Source organism: Tachypleus tridentatus, chromosome 8, assembly GCF_004210375.1.
Source record: "Tachypleus tridentatus isolate NWPU-2018 chromosome 8, ASM421037v1, whole genome shotgun sequence".
In the NCBI taxonomy this organism is placed as follows: domain Eukaryota; kingdom Metazoa; phylum Arthropoda; class Merostomata; order Xiphosura; family Limulidae; genus Tachypleus; species Tachypleus tridentatus.
This window is the reverse complement of record NC_134832.1, coordinates 126112638-126133220: the sequence shown is the minus strand read 5'-3', so window position 1 is coordinate 126133220 and position 20583 is coordinate 126112638. Positions and strand designations below refer to the sequence as shown.

At 33.7% G+C, this 20583-nt stretch overlaps 1 protein-coding gene across 4 annotated transcripts in view; it reads left to right on the top strand.

Moving 5' to 3' along the window:
- LOC143223438 (solute carrier family 35 member D2-like protein) overlaps positions 1–20583 on the top strand; it is a 92611-nt gene that overhangs the window by 8910 nt on the left and 63118 nt on the right. The window contains exon 1 of one of the 4 annotated variants that reach the window (XM_076451430.1): positions 14165–14284. The exons of 1 other annotated variant lie outside the window; for it this stretch is intronic. Coding sequence is in view for 1 of the 3 variants with exons in the window: in XM_076451427.1 (XP_076307542.1) it covers positions 14808–14811 (4 nt within the window). In the remaining 2 variants the exon portion in view is untranslated. Of the gene's footprint in view, positions 1–14164; positions 14285–14374; positions 14812–15754; positions 15886–20583 lie in introns of those variants that run through there. 2 more of the 4 variants (XM_076451427.1, XM_076451429.1) reach the window with 2 other exon arrangements.

The window sequence follows — 20583 nt, the reverse complement described above, 5'->3', positions numbered from 1 at the left end:
ACTGGCATAAATATGTTGATGAAAATACTGTTAATACTGACATTGAAACATTTTTCAGACAGTCAAAAGTTTCAGGATCAAAATTTCAAAATTTCAGAACTTCATTTTTTGCAATTTTCTGCGTTATTCCAGACACTAACCGATCTCTTTCAATATTTTGTAGTTCATCTCTTAAGTCGACAAATTGAGCTGCTTTGTAACTCAATCAGTTGCATCTCAAAATTATCCAAGTCAATCCATTGCAACATTTCCATATTCACTTTATCTAATGTTACAATGTCTGTATACTTTATGAATTTAGAAATTTATTCAAATAACCTGAACTTATTAAATATAAAAGAAAATTGTTCAAAAGTTGAATTAATGATGCTTGGAAATTGCATTTGCAAGCTCCAGATGTATATTTTCTCATGAATTTCAAGATCTGTCATGTGTTTTTTAGATTTGGGAAATATTTAAAAGTGCCATTGTAAACATCACATTTAAAAATTTTCAGTTTGATATCAAAAGCTTTTATGTTATCAAACATAACATCAACTGTTTTGCCAGATCCCTTCAGTTTGGTGTTCAAGTCATTGAAACGTGAGGGAAAATCTGTAAGAAGCATCAGTATACAAATCCACACAATATCAGATAATTCTAGACAAGAAAAGTTTTTAAATTGGCAGAAAGAGATGAATTTCATCCAAACACTCAACAAATTGTTTAAGGACAAAACCTCTACTTAGCCAACGAACGTTGTCATACATAAGTAGTCCTGTGTACACTGAATTCACCTCTCTTAGTAAATTCTGAAATTGTCTTTTTTTTAAAGCATGCGCAGAAATAAAATTAATTACCATGGTTACAATTTTCATCACATTTTCAAGCTCCTTAAGACCAGCTTTACACACAAAGCCTCTTTGTTAATAATACAATGAAAGCCTTCAGTGGATGTTCAACATATTTTGCAAACAGATCTACAAAATCTACTTCATTACCAATCATGCTGGGTACACCATCAGTTATCACGGAAACTATTTTTGAAGGGTCAGTCTGTCGATTGGATAATTCGTTTACTACTGCCTTACATATTTCAGCCCGTGATATGTTCAGGTAATGTTACCAAGTTAATCAGTTCTTCGCAGATTTCATCACCCCTACAAAATCGAAAAGTAATGGCTAGCCTAGCTGATGATGTAACATCAGTGCTTTCATCAACACAAAAGGAAAGGAATTTACATGAACAAATATCTTTTGTTAGCTGTTCTGCTCTGTTTGTTTCCATCTTTAATATTCTATTTTTTGCTGTGTTTCTACTCACTGGCAATTCCTTAATGTGCTGAATATTTTTTTTTGTGGAAAACCATCAAAACGGAAAGGAGCACATTCTAGCCATGATTCTTTAATATACTCCCCATCACTAAGTGGTTTTCCCATGTTAATCAATAATCTTTGAAATCTCAAAACAAGCAGCAACTAAGTTGGAACTACTTGAAACAAATTTCACTGGATGTTGTTGTTGCTGACTTCCCGGAAGAAGAACACAAACCCATTTATTAACAGTTTCATAATGCCGCTTTACAGAGAAAGTCCTGCACACTACTGTAACAGAACATGAGATGTATAATGCTTTATCACCCCTTTTCGATCATGCCAATTCTTTTAGTCTACGATTCATGAAAATATCTGCTGCTGCTCCTTCCATCTGAATGATTTCGTTTGCTTGCTTGTTTCGAATTTCGCGCAAAGCTACTCAAGGGCTATCTGCGCTAGCCGTCCCTAATTTAGCAGTGTAAGACTAGAGAGAAGGCAGCTAGTCATCACCATCCACTGCCAACTCTTGAGCTACTCTTTTACCAATGAATAGTGGGATTGACCGTAACATTATAACGCCCCCACGGCTGAAAGGGGCGAGTATGTTTGGTGCGACGGAGATTCGAACCCATGATCCTCAGATTACGAATCGAACGCTTTAACCAACCTGGCCATGTCAGGCCTTGTTTTCGTTTCTTTGGTAATTGAGCTGACATTCTGACAAGCTGAAAAGAGTAAATACAATTTAAAAATATCTCCCCACTTAACCTGTATATGATAATTTAACTTACCGTAACATAACAGCAGGTGAAACTTTGTCATTGATATAAAAATAAATCTATAATTAACTAACTGATAAAAATATACACATGCCACGCCAAATAACATAATTTTAACGAGACAATTCATATATTTACTGTGAAAAAATAAATGCATATTTACCGCTGTTATCACTAAGTATCCAGTATTCACTCACAAACAACAGAAGAAAGATATAAGCAGAGCGAAGCCAATACCAACAGTTTACTTCTGTTTTTATTCAAATACTGATGTGTACACTGGGTCTGCGAGGAATTCAAAACGTGTCATCCAATGTCACATGTTCCTGCAACCGCAAAGCTGTCGCCAAGAGGGCCTGAACAACTCCTGTGAACATTTCTCACTGCTTCCGGGTTGGGAAAAATCATTGGTTGCTGCATTGTGCAATAATGATAATCATTATATATATATCTGTATTTACTTATCATGGGTTAGCATTGAGGTTTAAAGAATCAAGAAGCAATACTGCATGTCGAGTGCCAGCAAAACGTTTTTGTGTGCCATAGGTTCTCTATCACTGTTCTAGGCTGTGGGTAATCACAGAACATGTTATTATTCTTGGTGTGAAACTGATCTTTCTATTTAATATGGTCCCCTGCCGGTACAGCGGTAAGTCTACGGATTTACAATGCTACAATCAGGGGTTCGATTCCCCTTGGTTGACTTAGCAGATAGCCCAATGTGGCTTTGCTGTAAGAGAACATACTCACTCTATTTAATAAATAAAGTGTGCTTTTCAATGAAATCTCACTCCCCTTGCTAAACCAAAAAATAAAATACTTACTTTTGAATATACCACCATCATGTAAAAGGTTTTTGTGATTACATGTGATTGAAGATATTTATTGTATTGACAGTAAAAACTGGTTCTGGATTTTGGATTGATTGTTGTTTTTCCAACTTATCCCATTTAAGTCTTCCTTGCAGAACTGGCACGTTTTATATATTGTGTGGTCTTTGCAGCAAAGTCAGCCAAGTAGAAGTTATGCCAGTAATTCTTTAGTACTGTAATCTGTGTATTTTTGTTATTCAATAACCAGCAGTGGCTTGAAAACGCACGTGTTCTGAAATGTATAACCCTTCCGTATTTCCCTTCAGATGTTTATTGATGCATATCACTGTCAAGTTTCTTAATAGAACCATTGTATTTTGTTCTATGCTCAAGGATGCTAAGAAAGAGGATTAGGGTACCTTGAACATTTTGTCTCAGACCATCAATTCAGATTTTGTATAAAAACAATTGAGGAAAAGGTGTAGGCCAGAAAAAAACATTTTGAGGGAAAAAATCATATAAAAAAACAAATAAAATTAAAGACATTTCTAAAACAGTCTGGATAATTGGTATTTGATGAGATGTCCACTTGAAAGTGTATTTCTCTTGAATTTTATAAACATCTGTAGGTATTTTCCCCTTGAATTTTATCAACCTGCTAAGTACTTGTCTACTTTCAAAACATTTTCTTACAATACTTGTAAGGCTTCCATATTGTAAGTTTTCTATGGACCCCTCTAACCACTGATATGCTGTGGTTCACATGTTCTGTTTGTCTTCTGTTTAGCAAATAACTTTGTCGCATTGCCGATTTTGTGTCCATTTCTTCCTTCAACCTCGTGGTGGCTCAATAGTCAGTATAAGGTTTTATCATGTTAAATATTGGATTTTGTTTCCCAGAGTGGGTGCCGTATAGGTAGCCCATTGTTCAGGTTTCTACTTCCTGGCAAACAAACAAACAAACTCTTCCTTGTATTTTGTCAGGTCGGAACTTCAAATTAACTACACATCCAAGTTTCATCTACTTTTAGTGGCGAGGTAAGTGTGAAGAATTATATATTAAAAAAATCTGGGTTTTGATGCTAAGAGTTTTGTAGCCCACACTGTCTATTGTGCTTTACAACAAACATTTTCGGTTCTTTTTTAACTATTAATAACGTGTTTTTGTGATATATACTGATTTTCACGCCAGTAGCAGATAAGTCTGCTTAATAATGTGACAGTCAAGCATGAAATTTGCAAACAAATCTGAGTTTTACAACCGAGTTTTAAGTTGTGTGAGAAATAAAGAGATTGGACACTTTTAACATCAATCGAAACACCCTTTATCAACCACAACCTAAAAGCAGTGTTTGTTCGTACTTGTGTAGACATTCATTAATCATCTTACTAGAGAAGTGGTGAATGGATAAGCATTTCCCTTGTTGAGATAGATCTCTGTAGAATTATCCACTTTGGAATTGACTTTTACTTTGAAAATTGTTGGCTCTTTCTACACAAATGTACAAAGCTGCTGTAACATCACCACGACCAGTGTCAATATTATTCATTATGGCAACTAGAGTAAAACAACTTTGACGGTTTTTCCACATAGAAAGTGATTATTCGAAAATTTTGAAAATTCTGGTATTAAAGATGGTAGTAAACATATGAGATCCTCACAAATCACACTTTTCCCCTCGACTTTATTTCAGGCTTGACCTCAGGAAGACAATTAAGTTTAAACTTACACCCAATGAAATTTAATGAAATAGCTATGTAACCAAGGCAACCAAGATGTTCATCTAATTCCCTTTGATCCTAAAACAGAAAAAAAGGCCACGTGAACGACATAGCTCTTTAACAAAGATCTACACTTAACAACGGCACGGAAATCCTTCAGTTATATTATAAAAATAGAATATATTGTAATAAAATTACAATAATTACAAAAACGTTTTAACTATTTTTGAAATACAAGAAATGTATAACACAAATATATCATACAAATAAAAGAAACTATTTAACTTTAATTGAATTAACTGTAACACTTGCCGTTTATCTTAATACGTACGTTTGTTTCAGTTTGATGCGTGTAACGTATATTGTCAGCTGTGTATTGCGCAAGTCCCTCCTGTTCCGTAAATTTGTAGAAGGTTCTTGAGATTAAAAATCAACGATATTTGTTTCACGAGAACGCCAGGTCATTTTCGAACATTGTTGAAACTTCGAGAAACTCGCATGAGTCGTATAAAAGCAGTTAGCCAAGAAACAGTAGAAGAAGGTTATTATTAGTCAGCTATAGTTGGTGTGCTACATGCCTCGGTTTGTTTGTTTTTTTAATTTCGCCCAAAGTTACACGAGAACTATCTAACTTAGTAGTATACGACTAAAAAGAAGGCAGCTAGTTGTTACTACCCTCCGTCAACTCTTGGGCTACTCTTTTACCAACGAATAGGGGGATTGACCGTAACAATATAACGTCCCCTCAGCTGAAAAGGCAAGCATGTTTGGTGTGACTGGAATTCTAACCCGCGACCCTCAAATTACGACTCGAGCGTCTTAACTGCCTGACCAAGCCAGGCGATAGTGAGATTGACCGTAACATTATGACGCCTCCATGGCTGAAAGGGCGAGCATGTTTGGTTCGACAGGATATGCCTCGGAAGTTATAATTGTGGTTGACGTTTATTAATTGGAAAAACTACAGAATTTGACCATGAATGTTTGTAGATTTCAAACATTATAAACCGTTCAACTTCAATGAATTAACTTCGGTCGTTAGTATTTCTATGAGGACATTAAATATCTTCATCGTAAAAAAAAAAAAGCTTGTAAAGGTGTGGAGCCAAACAAAAATAGAGATAGCTAGCATTTCCGTCCATTAATGTATATCTGTTTATCAACATAAAATTAATTTGCGCCTTGTGGATCTGAATGGTTGATAAAATATTAAGTTCCAGAGCAGATATAAGACTTAATATTGTTTATAAGTTTGTAAAACTTTTGTGTATAAACCACCATTTATTAATAACTATTAATAATAACCGTTATTATAATTTGTATTATTATTTTTATATTAAAATATATTTTGTTAAGCCCGTCACACCAAACATGCTCGCCCTTTTAACAATGGGGGCGTTATAATGTGACGGTCAGTTTCACTATTCGTTGGTAAAAGAGCAGCCCAAGAGTTGGCGGTGGGTCGTGATGACTAGCTACCTTCCCTCTAGTCTTACTGCTAAATTAGGGACGACTAGTGAAGATAGCCCTCGTGTAGCTTTGTGCGAAATTCAAAAACAAATAATATTTTGTTAAGAAAGAAAATTTCACAGATGCTTTCTGTTAATAGTAAACAATGAATAAACGCAAATAAACAAGAGGACTCCTTTTCCTTAAAAAAAGTTCATTATTATTGTTACTAATTCAGTAATTTTGTTCCTTGTGAATTGCTATAGTTAATAATAACATGTAACTCCTAAAGCTGTTTTATTTAAAATAATTCAGAATAATAATAAATGATAATTTGCTACTAAAAATTATCATGGGCGCGCGAAATAATTTTTTAGAAGTTTATCCCCAATTTGGGCACACATTCTCAAAAAGGTTCGCCATCCCTAGCCTATAGAATGTTTTGAATTTCGCTGGCGCGATCTGTGCGCGGGCAGTGTAAGACGAAGTCATCCCACCTGCAACCCTCTTGGATTACGAGTCGCACTTTATAACGCCCCAGAGCTGGGAGGGCGAGCTTACGCGCTAGGCCATGCCAGACCCCGCCTATACAAACTAATAGAATAATCTGTGACCTATAATAGCCCAATGTTACTTTTCTCTGAAACAAGCAAACCCTTTGGATTATATTGTGAACCATCACACAAAGAACAAAAAGTACTAGATTTATCTTTTACAACAATAATATTACAACAATAAAAAGAACCGAAAATATTGAAAGGGTTTTGATTGATAATTTCTAATTTACAATTAATAAGTATTACCTGCCCTACTTGAAAAACTGAGCATACCGGCAAGTAATTTATTTGTTGTAACTTATTATTATTTTGCTGTTTAATGGATATAAAACAGATATGGTGTCGTTAATATGTTATTGTGATATACGCACATACCACACATTTTTTGCTTCCTTACTTGATAAACAATTTTATCAATTTTTCAGTATAGCAGACCTGTTTTTAGTATAAAACGCTAGTCAAGGGGATAACTAGGTTCCTGTGATCTTGGGTATTTACAGGAACGCATCTTCATCAAATTCAATGCGTATGTTTTTCATTTAGGTCATTGCAAAACGAACTATACTATGAATAGAAGCAATGGCCTACTTTAGGATTGCTTGTGGGTATGTTCCACCCCTTGTTGATATTAGCATGGCCCTAAATCATGTCGGTAGTATATGCACTTGAGGAGAGAAAGCTCTGTATCCATGATTATGTTTTCTTTGTAATAATTTCCAAAATTCACCCTTATCAGGATTCGAATTATGTATATTTATGTATATTCAGATTAAGATTATTTTCAAAAGGACTGTTTGTTAGATTTACAAAGATTTACTAAGGCTTATCGAGGTTTTTATGAGAAGAGATTGATGTGTCTTTAAGAGCACGTAGATTCTGTGTGCCACAGCATCAAACTCTGCAAATAATAGATTGGTGTTAGAGCATCAGTAAAACTCTAACTCTCTTTCACTTAATCCCATAAAGGCCCGGCATTGTCAGATGGTTAGGGTGCTCGACTCGCAATCTGAGAGTCGTCGGTTTGAATCCCCATCACACAGCAAACATGCTCGCTCTTTCAGCTGTGGGGACGTTATAATATGGTCGTCAACTATTCATTGGTAAAAAGTAGCCTAAGAGTAAACGGTGAGTAATCATAACTAGCTACCTTCCCTCTAGTCTTACACTACTAAATTTGGGACGGCTGGAGCAGATAGTTCTTGTGGAGCTTAACACTAAATTAAAAAAACTCTAAACTCATTATAACCACTTGTTCAAGTGTTGAACTACTTTAAATTTGACATTGTTTTTGTATAACGTTTTCGTGGAAATCTACTTTCTCTGAACGAGTGTCTTGTCCACACTCTTGAAAGCTCTTCTACCACTGAGTTTGAACTTCGTGGTAATAACATTTTCAGGATGAAACTCACAGTCAGAAGGAATAGACAACCATATGGAAAACTGTCAGGTTTAGGAAGATTCCTCTCCTAAAGGACTATTGGACTAAGAATGTTCTCCCTTTGAGATTCGATTTCATCTCACAGGAGACACCGTTACTTGAGAATCATTGTGATGCACAGCAGTATGAATCCAAAACTGGTTGAAGTAATTTATATGTGACCACCAGTTGAAAATTTGTGAGAACAGAATTACGGCCAGAGTTTGAGGTGCTCATAAATATTTAGAATTTTGCACAAAGATATTCAAGAGCTATCTGCACTATCTGTCCCTAATTTGAAAGTATTAAACTACAAGGGAAGCAGATTGTTAGTGAACTTGTCAGAATTCGAGCAATTTTCGCACTAGTAATAGGCAAAAATTACACCATCCCATGATGAAAAGCTGATAAATTCCTATCCAAAAAGACTGACAGCAGTAATTGCTGCCAGTGTGCTTCCACCAAATAGTGATATAGGGGGGGGGTAAATACTTATGCAATCAACAAATTTCAGATTATTTATTTTCTTTGCAAGTTTTACTGACATTCAACCAACTCAAATATAATGTTAAAGTTTATCATTATGGTGTTGAATAAAACGAAGTTCATTAAAAAATTGTTCAAGTTATTTGCATTTGATCAAAAATGTAACATTAGTAGATGGTGGATACTTTTGCAAGGCACTGTAGCTAAAGATTTGATTAGTATATTGATCGCAGAGTATTACTGAAATTTTACCTAATTGAGTTGATGTTAAACAGAATAATGAAACTGGATACAATTATGACATAAGATGAAGAATACAGCATTTGTTCTTGCAAATATTTACAAATGGCGGATGGGAATATTCACATGACAATATACAACATCTGTCAAATCTTACTATATCTGAAATTCCTGCAGACTACTCTGAAAGAGGTCAGAGAAAATAACACGCTATTACACACTCTTATTTTTTACTTTCATTCAGAAGTTCTTATGAATAATTATTAATACAGGTTTCTCTTGTTGACTTTGTGCTCGCTTGGCCAATTTCTGAGATCAAAACAACTAGACAGCTAGTTTTCACAAGTGCTTCGAATGACGAGCGGGTTAATTCAAGAAAATATTAAGTAATTCCTACGTATGTTGCGTTAAAATAAACATATATAACAGCTTTAAAAAATGCCTACCCTGTTGTTCAGACAGTTACTCTAGAGCACTTTGCTATTATAAATATCAATAAACCATTATGAAATAAATTGTATCTTAGTCAGTCTCATAAGTAAAAAAATAGTAGTATCTTTTTTTTAATATACTTGATTGGACCGTCAATCCTTTTTCCATGTTCATTTTTTACTTGTTATTTCGACACAACTTTTATTAGAGATTTAAAGAGCTATACTTTCTCCTAGTCACTTATTTTCTCTCCCCAACAAAATATGTATATTTCTACAAACAGATTGTATTTAGAAAAGTCTGCTGGTTAAACTGTGGTAAGTTTATAGACTTGCACCATAAAATCTGGGTTTCCATTCTTTGTGATGGACGAAGGAGATAGTCCAATGTGGCTTTGCTCCAAAACAAAGAAGCACACATTTGGAGAAATATGAAACAGTTCAATATGTTTAACTTAGAAAAAGATACAAAAACTAATACATACAGTGAAACGCTAATTTATCACCTTTTATGCCTGAAGTCAATGTTTTTCCAGCTAAGTTGTCTTAAACTGTTACTTTATACTTTATTCAATCCTCTTATATTCATATTAAATTGCTCTTATAAACATTGTTGTAATTTAAAACTAAATAGGAAATCTTTGTGTATTAACACTAAATAATTTATTACAGTTATTATTTTTACTGTAAATTCATACCAGACGCCCCCCGCCAGTACAGCGGTAAGTATATGGATTTACAACATTAAAAATTAGGGGTTCGATTCCCCTCGGTGGGCTCAGCAGATAGCTCGATGTGGCTTTGCTATAAGAAAACAAACATACCAGAACCTATGTTCGATTTCTTTTAATTCTGAACTCTAGTTCCACCCTAATAATGTGCCATTAGAAAAATTAGAAACTGTAACAATAAAGTTTTATGTGGCTGTCACATGGTCGTATTGTGTCATTTGATGAAATACAGATGTTCCCGAGACCTTGTCATCAAAACATAGGCCTCTTTGTCCAATGCAGATTATGTCCACATTTTCAGCATCTTGTACTGAAACATTGATGACAGAAGTAAAAATATTCTCTTAGTGTAAAGGTAATTTTCAAACATAGGTCTGCTGCAGGCTTTAGCAAATTTATTGAGTCATTTTATTTGAAATTATTGTGTGCTGTGTTCGAATAAATCAGGAACATTTGTCATGCAAGTAAACAAGATTTGTAGGTGTGTTAAAGTCATAACATGATCTCACGAACATTCGCCAGAGAGAACGGTCTGAAAGGAAGTTTTTGAAGTTGCTACTTTATAACTATGCATATTTTTCTTGAATGACACCAATATTCAAAACTTGCTATAATATTCATTATCGTTATTACGTTTTAGTTTAGTTTATTACAGAAGGCCACTTCCTTATTCTAATCCCCCCCCTCTAGTACAGCGGTAAGTCTACGGATTTACCACACTAAGAACAAAGGCTCGATTCCCTTCGGTAAGCTCAGCAGATAGCCCGAAGTGGCTTTGCTATAAAAAACAACAACACACAAACAATGATATATACTTAGTTCTAACGAAGTGCAGTTGCCTGAAATGAAACAAACAATTCAAGTGGTTTACTTATGTTTTTTATTCGTGGCGCGATTTTTTGTTTCGTTGCTCAGAATGACACTAGGGTTGAGTGCGACATATACACATATGTACGTCTCGTTCGTCATATGACCGAATGTTTAATAAATTATTCCGATATATTAACACATATTTTCATAAGAAATGCATGTGATCTCAGTACACCCTTTTTCCCAATGCACATTTTGCGCAAAAAAATACCCCAGAATTGTATGGCCACTTTCAATTATATTCTTTTATTCTTCACGTGGAACGGAATTTATACTGATATAAAGCTTAGACGGTTTCTCAGGTAAACCTTTTTAGTAAGCTTAGTTTGATTTTCGAATTTGTTGTATTTTCAACAGATTGTAACTGAAGCCTTGGTAACACGTACTTAGAACTGTTTGTCTGAAAGTGTTTTTTCAACATGTTGTATTATACATCAGCGGATATTTAGGGAACACTGGCATGAGAGGGGTATTTACTCACATGCGTTTTAAGTTGTCAGAAATAAATCATATTATATGTATTTACGTCATTACACTACTTTACATGTTTTATCATGAATCCAAATTATTAATTGTTTGTTGATCCAGCCGCCCGGATAACGTACATGTACGTGGTGCATAAATATACCAGTATTATCAAATAACTTACACAGGACTCTATGATTAACTATGTTTGGTTGAATTTTTCTTTTCAAATTCCAACTATGTAAATCCCAAACTGTACGAAATCATCGCCAAAATATGTTGGTTTATATAAAATTATTATATATGTTTCAAATGATTCACTACGTAATTTTTGAAAAGTTTAAAATGACTTATTTGGCTTATTTTGACTTTCGCGTAAAGCTACACTAGAACTATCTACACTTACCGTCCCTAATGTAGCAGTGTAAGACTAGAGGGAAGGCAACTGGTCATCACGACCCATCGCCAACTCTTGGGCTACTATTTTACCAACGAATAGTGGGATTGACCGTATCTTAATAACGCCCCCACGGCTGAAAAGGCGAGCATGTTTGGTGCGACGAGTATATTAAAATAGCAACCTTTAACCAACACCAAATAAGTATATTATAAAATTAAATAACGTCCCCAAAATACAGACCCTCCCCGTCACATCAAACATGCTCGCCCTTTCAGCCGTGGGGCGTTATAGCGATGGTTAATCCCATCATTCGTTGGTAAAAGAGTAGCCCAAGAGTTGGCGGTGGGTGGTGATGACTAGCTGCCTTTCCTCTAGTCTTAAACTACAAAATTAAGGACGGCTAGCGCAGACAGCCCTCGTGTAGCTTTGCGCAAAAACCTATCAACCTGTACGGTCTGTAATTTTTTTATATTATTACATATTTTGTGATAACGCCACCCAAACAATGAACACATAAACCAACAGGCTAGCAGAGAACCACAAAGTATAAATTACTATTATTTTTATAAAGTTTAAGTTTTAGACCTATAACACTTTTAATAACGACGTTCTTAATTTAGTCACATAATGATTTTCAAAAATTAGAAGAGTATATTATAGTAGTATTCCAACCATACTGCATTGGTCATATCCATTACCGACGACGTCCCCCGTTAGTACAGTAGTAAGTCTACAAATTTACACCGCTAAAATCAGGGGTTCGATACCTAACGGTGGATTCTGCAGATAGCACAACGTGGCTTTGCTATAAGAAAACACACACACACCCATTACCAACGGCACATTTCTCTCAGTAAAGAGATCTTGAGGCCAGCTGGGATAAAAAAATTACGAAAGTGGTTGAATGCAATTTATATAAGCCATCTGGGACAATAATAGTTGCTATAGAGTATAAATTAATTTTTCAGCCGAGAAAAGTAAAAGTCGCTACTCAGATTCAACATTCAAAAATGAGTATTGCGTCAGAATTATTTGATATTCAATTTTGAATTTTTTATCATATAACTTATTGAAGTACCCGTCACCTGGACAGAAGTTATGTAAATTCATGATTAATGAAAGATTATCGTTGGACATAAAAAGTTGCTTCCCTTATTGGAATTGTAAAAAACGCTCGTAAAAACTGCAAAACACATGATGTGAAACCTCAAATTCGCTTGCTTCTCCACACGATGCTCAACAAATCTCCTTACCAACTTTGATGAAGATCCGTTTATAGAGAACGAAGTAGTGGTTAATAAAAAAAACCAACGCCCATAGAAATGGCAAACAGCAAAACTGACATTTTTATGTACCCCCACATGGACCTAACGCACGTTCATACTAATTTTGGTGAATATTCATCCATCACCTCTGAAGTAGTTACATGGACAATAGTATTATATTTATACAGATAATTGTATACGCAAATTTAGAACAAATATAAATATTTTAAAAAAGTTCGTGGAGTTGAAAGTTATTTTTACACTATAAATAATTTATTTATGATGCTCCTATTTTATAATGATAGTGCATAGAGAAACAAATCAATGAAGTTTCTCGAGGTTTTACATTTTGTCTCATGTTTTAGCATGTGTGCACGTTTTATAAATTAATCGGGAATAACGTCTAAATGCTTTAAATATAGTTTGTTTTAATACGATAAAAAATAACACTATTCGAACTTAGTCTGATTAAAAGTCTCACTTCAAGTAAAAGTAAAACTCAAATTAGCAAGGTAAGAGAACACTAGCCACTTCACTGTGCCTATAGACTGTTTTTCCTGCATCTTAAATCGAACTGACCCTTGTATGTCAGAACGGCTGGTATGGGTATTAACACATTTATTGATAAGCAGAGAACAACGTTTCGACCTTTCTAGGTCATTTTCAGTGGCCTGGCATGGCCAGGTGGTTAAGGCACTCGACTCGTAATTCGAGCGTCGCGAGTTCAAATCCTCGTTACATCAAACATCTTCGCCTTTTCAGCCGTGGGGGCGTTATAATTCACGATCGAACCAACTATTCGTTGGTAAAAGAGTAGCCCAAGAGTTAACGGTGGGTGGTGATGACTAGCTATAGTCTTACAATGCTAAATTAGGGACCTCTAGCGCAGATAGTTCTCGAGTAGCTTTGCGCGAAATTCAAAACAAACATCTTCAGGTTATCCTAATAAACATTTTTGTGAACTGTTTAGAACAATCAAGTTTGACTTAAATGAGGTCATGCAATCAGGAACAGTTTTTCATAATTTTTATTTCAGTTAAACTGTTATTCTCAAGGCTGTAAAACAGAAATAACACACTAGTATAATCTTCATATTCAAAACCTAAATATGCTAGACTTATGATAATTTAAGACAATGAATATTTTTAATCCTGGGATCTTATTCATAGATTTATCAGAAACATTTTTTTAAATATAGTTAATTTCTGGAAAAACTCAGCTAGTTACAGGGTACGCACATATCATACTCAAACCCAGAGAGAGAGAGAGCGAACTAACAAGCGTTTTTATTTCAAGTGGTTTCTCGTCATCAATAATTACTTCACCACGAACTGACCCTAGATATTCCTGAAGCACTGATAACGGTATTTCTCGAAAATTATATTTCGCAACCACGTGCTCAAAACTTCAGACAAATCACACCGACGTTCATTCACAACTACCTTTTGACATATAGATTTATATAAATTATTTAGTCCTTTCACCGACACATGATTTAAATATTTGTTTACCATAGCAACCTTAACCAATACAGATGTTTTTAAATAGTTGTGCCATGTCACGTGACTACTATCAAACTTTGCAGTGAAAACCGACCATAATAGCCTTATATGTTAAAGAAGTAGAGGCGAAGTTTAATTTAGTTTCTGAGAGGTTTGAAATTGATTTTGAAAGTGATACTTATTTTTATTTGTACTGTACGTAATTAGACGAATCAGAAAGTAGAAGATTAGATCCGTGCTTATGATTGTACGTACGCGAATTTGATGTAAGCTAAATTTACACTGATTTTAAAAGCACAATTTTATTCTCGAATACTTTGAATACAAAGTTACAATCGTGGCTCGATTCGAATATTTTGGCAATTCTGAATTTGAGTGACATCGGATGGGTGAGCAAAGTTTTTACAATGTTTAAAGATATACTTAATTAGAGTTATTGTAATAAATATTAATATATATATATATATATATTGTTAACAGTTAAGTAATACTCGTTTGAAACATTGGACATGGCATGGTTGGAAGAACTATGCATTAAAAATTTATTACGTAATGTTATTAAAACTGAAACTAAATTTTGTTACAACTTTCAATGGAACAATCAATACACGGTATAGGTGTAAACTTGACAAATCTTATACTGCTAGTAATTGTCGTGGTTACAAGAAAAATGTCTTTGTCAGACTTGTAATTTTACTTTCAAATGCAAGTTTCATTGTTAAAGTATTGACTAAATAATATTAATTGTAGCACTGTTTGAAATTACAACAATCATTTACAAGTTCAGAAGTAGATTGGAAATTTAGGCAATTATTAGAACACAAAAATTAAGCACTATCGTAAAAGTATGAATAGTTCCAGAAGGTTTTCTGTGAAATTTAAATAGGTTTACAATATAGCTCATACTTGAAAATAATTTTTGAAAATACTTTCTTTAATCGTTTTTAAGTTTTAACATTGAACAGTTCTGAAATAAAAAATTCTAGACTAGTTGTGATTTATAAAACATTCTTAAAATGTCAAAGATATTATTCAGTATTAAAAAATGTCCTTGTTAATTTTCTTGGAGACAAATGAGAAGTAGATTTCATTTCATTCACCTTTTTAAATTGTTTAAATTAGTACTTATGAGTTGTGTATAAATTTGTCTAAAACCTCTGAAAACTAAGAAATGGTTCATAAACAGTTAGAATATTTTTGAAAATATAATGAAAGTCTCTACAGTCAACAAAATAAAAGAAGTATGTATTATTGTCTAATACTAAACAGCCTACATATACATTGAATTATAAATTGTTTATAGGATTATCATATAAACAATGAAGATATTCACATAACTCACTTTTTAACCAGAGTTCAGGAATGAGATAATGACCTCATAATGGTGAAACTAAATACACATGACTTTTGTGACCTTGATAGGCTTTATAAATGTTGACATTACTGTAACATTAGATTATTAGGTAAGTTTTATTTATTTTTTTCTTTTAAATGTTATTGATACTTGTATTTAGAAATGAATTAGTCTCTTTGATTACAAAAAGTGTGTGGTACAAGTTAGACCATATGACCTCTGTGTATTGCTGTGTACTAATTCCAACAATTTTGTAAAGACACTTTTGGACAAATAAAGACAGTAAGCACAGAATAATGAAAGACGTGTATATTTCACTCATAATTGTTTGCATTCGTAATACATTTACATAGAATGCCACCTCTTTGCCCCAAAGAATTTCATTCATTCATATTTAGTTTGCTGAGCTAGATTAGATACTGAGTCAAAATTCAAGTATTTTTTATTTTGGTTTGTGGTACATTTTATATAGTTTCAATTATTTAGGCAAACTTTTTATTTTACTGTTTTTGACATTGGGAAAAGTTTGCTTCTTGCAAAAGAGTTGCTGTTGATTTTTACTTTGCATGCCCTACTTGTTGGTGTTGTTTCTATCATTTGATTTTGCTTTTTGTTCAGGTTTGGAAATCCTTTTCTTTAAGAATTATTTTTGTAAAATTTATTGTGTGATATTTAGCTATAAAATAACTTCAAATGAGTATGTTTTCACACTGTGTTTATAATCATGTTTTGCTAAATTAATTTTATTAATATTTTTCATGTCAGATTTAGTTATCAGTGCAAGGCAACAAGGCCATTCTCTAATTGCAAAAAAACAACAAATTCTTCCATTTATGATGGTGTATAGTAATGAAAGTTTCTAAATTTGAAAAAAAATTGTTGCATTTAAGCTTTTAAATATATTTTAACAGAGTATCTTGTTCCAATTTAAAAATTAGTGTTTTTGCATATTTGTACCTTCTTCACAAATAAATTTTAAATTTATGTAATCCAACTTTCCTGTTTTTTATAATTATAATGTTATAGGACATAAGTATTATTTTTTTAATTTAAATAATGCAAGCTGTATTTTAAATTTTACTTTATTTTAAAGTGGTTATACTCATGTTTGTTGCATCATACATTATATGAACTGTTTTTGCATCCAATTACAATGCAAAATGCAATATCTGTGTCACTTTTATCTTTCAGCTAGATTAAACTGAATATTTTAGTGATAATTTTGAAGGCTTTTGATTAAAGTAGAATTGCTTATGTTGTTTCTCACAGTCTTTGACTATATACTTACATGAAGTGAAAACATTTTTAGCGACTATGTGCTTGTTGCATGGTAACAATGTAGATAGATAATTTTAAGATCATTATCTTCCCGTTGAAATTCATTTTAGACTGTTCAATTCAGGTGCTTGTTCAGAATCTGAACTTACTTGTAATTTAAATATTTGTTTTTAATAACACAGATTTTAAACTGTTCACTGTTTAAAAAGACTAGAATAAAATACCTGTACATAGCTGTAGGATAGATGGCTCCAGTATATTGATTAGGTTCCTTCTATTCTTATACACACCTGAAATATAAAATTTCTAGGGCTTCCACATATTGTACCCAAGCACACTGCCATGTTTGGTTCTGTTAGCATGTGAGATGGCTTTCAAACACGACAACCTTTTGATTCTGGGTAATGGCCAGGAATGCAAAATTTGCATACCAAGTTTGATCCTGCTATCTCCAAAACTGTTGGATAAGTTTGAGGACAGACAAATAGAAAACATTATCTAATTATAAGTAATGGTAACTGTTTATGAAGAAACATAATGTGTTATTATGGATGCTAGCATTTTAGATGACATTGTTATCACTGATTATTGATTAAATGAAAAATATAAACATGTTATTTGACAAGGCTTTAAGGTTTTCTATCAAGTGTTTTAATAAACTGAGGGAAATAGACATTTGTTAAAAGTGAAGTGAAAGTTTGAGAGACATAACTGATTTTGAAGCAATGTACTGTGTAGTTGGGTTTAGGTTTGTGAAAGGAAGACACAGAAGTGGCATTAATGGGACAATTAGTTCTTTGTCACTTTGTTTTCTTACATTGTATTGATGAAAATACTTAGAGATTGTTTGTATTTTATTTGTTTGATGGATTTGTTTATGGAAGATGTGTTTATTATGTTAAAAACTGTTTGTGTTACTCTGTGTGATTAATGTGTTGTAATTATGCTAAAAAATATTTCTGCATTACTTTAGGTCCATTAGATTAACATAGATTTGCTATTGTTTTTAAAAACAACCAATGTTTCGTAAGGTTAATGATTTATTTTGTGACAGTGCAAGTTGCATATTAGAATTTTGACATTATTGTTTTAATTCAGATATGGAATTAACTCCCCTCACATGTTTAGCTATTCTTGTTCATTGTTGCTTTCTATTATGCACTGTTGTCACAAACATTGAATTCCGACACACTCCATGATAAACACAGTTCAACTGCATCTTGCATGTAAATGATCATGCAACAATTCTACACTAACAGGAGTGCAACACATCTTTCTGATGCATGTGACTCCCTATACTTGATTCTACCAAACTATAACTTCTCATTAAGTAATGATCAACTGCAGATGTTTCTCAGTCGTGCTCTTTTCACATGCTCTTTTAATTAATTTGTTTTATTAAGTAGTAATTTACTTGATTTATTTCATTTGCTACAGTAAGGTTTCTCCAGTATTTTTCTACAACAACTTACATTTGTTTATTGACTTTTTCTTCTAATTTTTGACTTTTTTTTGCAGTCTGTGATGAATTTTGAAGTTTTATTTTTACCACTATTTAAAGTGCTTCAAGTCTGGGGGACCTCCCTTGAAGATTTTTCAGCTATCATTTATCATAAGATTGATAGTTATATCAGTTCTTCTTCTCCTATAAATATTTTGATTCCTATTGTATCTGCCAAACCTGTTCATGTTGAGGTGAATTTTGACTGCTTTTTCTTTATAACAGTGTTGTACCTTCCTATACCTCTCCTATGGAATCTACTAGGCTTAAAGTTGCATTTCTAAATATGATTTGTCAGGTGTGTTCCATTTTCACCAATTTCATTGGATACTGTGACACTTGTCTTTAAAGTACCTTGTTTTCCTTATTCCTCTAACATCATGGATCATGCTAGGCATTTTGTTTCTCAGAGAAGGGCTGGTGTTAACATGCCTCATCCTTTATGGACTTTTAATTATTATGCTCTAGCTTATCAGCACACAGATTAGTCTTTTCTTGACTCCTAGCAATTGGAGTCACTTGAAAATAATCTGCATTGGTGGTTGGACACAGACAACACAATAAAGGGAATACTGCTTTCTCCAACTGTCATGTCCAGGTTTGTATGTGTTCACAGATGCTTCTCTCCAATGTTGGAAAGAGTGGATCTGCATCTACATCTCGGAGCTTTTGATGGTATGGTATAGTTTGGACCATTTTATTTCTCTGGCATAGAACTGGCACATTGTGCTGCTTTTGACAGTTCCACCATTGTGACCTATATCATTTTTTAAGGGGACACCCACTCCCTATTGAGGTTGAACATTAGGACTCTTTCACTTTGCTTTTCAAGACTTGGTCAGATTTATCCCATCGTGTGGTCTCCTGACCCTCAGGTTTTCTAGTGGCTTGCATTCTGTGGCATACTCTTCACCTATATACTATTGCCAGGTTACTTTTTCTTTTTTTGTTCTCTGTTTTCTCATCCTCTGGCCATGGCTGTAGATATCTGTCTGTAAGCATTATTAATCTAATGTATTTGTTATCAAAGTCTCGTATATATTCTCTTGTATCTGGATGAATCTTTCTTAACCAAAACTTTGGTGCCTCATGTGGGACATTATTCCTTCTTGCCAAATTTTCTTCCATCCATTTCTCATCTTTATTTTTAGTCTGTTATAGATAGACTGCTATGTCCAGTACCTGGCCTTCATTGTTCCATTGCCTGCATGGTCTCCTTTCATGGTGCTCCCCAACTTTTCATTCCTTGATACCATTGATTTGTACATGACCTTTCTCCTTCTATCATTACAAGTTGGGTTTATCAACTAACTAATTGGTATATTCCTCTCTGTTTCTTTCTTCCCAAAAATTTTCCAGCTGTTTTTGCATTAAATTTGGTACTTTCCCTGGTATCTCACCTGTGTGGTCTACTGAATGAAATTCATCAATAAGGTATGTGGACTAAATCTCATATGTTCATCTCCCACTGTTTCTTCCTTACCAGGTTATTGCCTTCCACCTGTCACCATCCTTCAGTCACTGATGTGGATGTGACTGGGTAAGTTGTTATAGATATCTGAATAATTGTAAATATATGATTATTTTTAGGTACTTTTTCCCACCCTGTATAATACTTATTTGGGACTGTACTATTACTAAATTATGGCCAGCAAAGCAGGGAAATCTACTGGTATTGCTTACTTGAAAGAAATCTTGGCCAGCTCACTTCCCTGTTAAATCTGCAAGTGAGTATCATTGATATTAGTCATTGTGAGTCAAGCAAGTGTGGGCTAGGCCATCTAATTATAGCATGCTGTGGCCTATCGAGAGCAAAGATTCAATTTAAAAAAGTGCGTGCACATTTTATACTCCCTTGCCTTTCAATAGCCATTTGTCTGGAAGATCACATGACACTTTCTTAGATTCTGATTGACTGAAATTCAAACAGTAAAAATGTCTGCTGGCCTACCTTCATGGCAGAAGTAGGTGTTTGTTTACTTACAACTCATTAATTACTCCCTTGTCATTCTTTTATTTCCTTCAGTT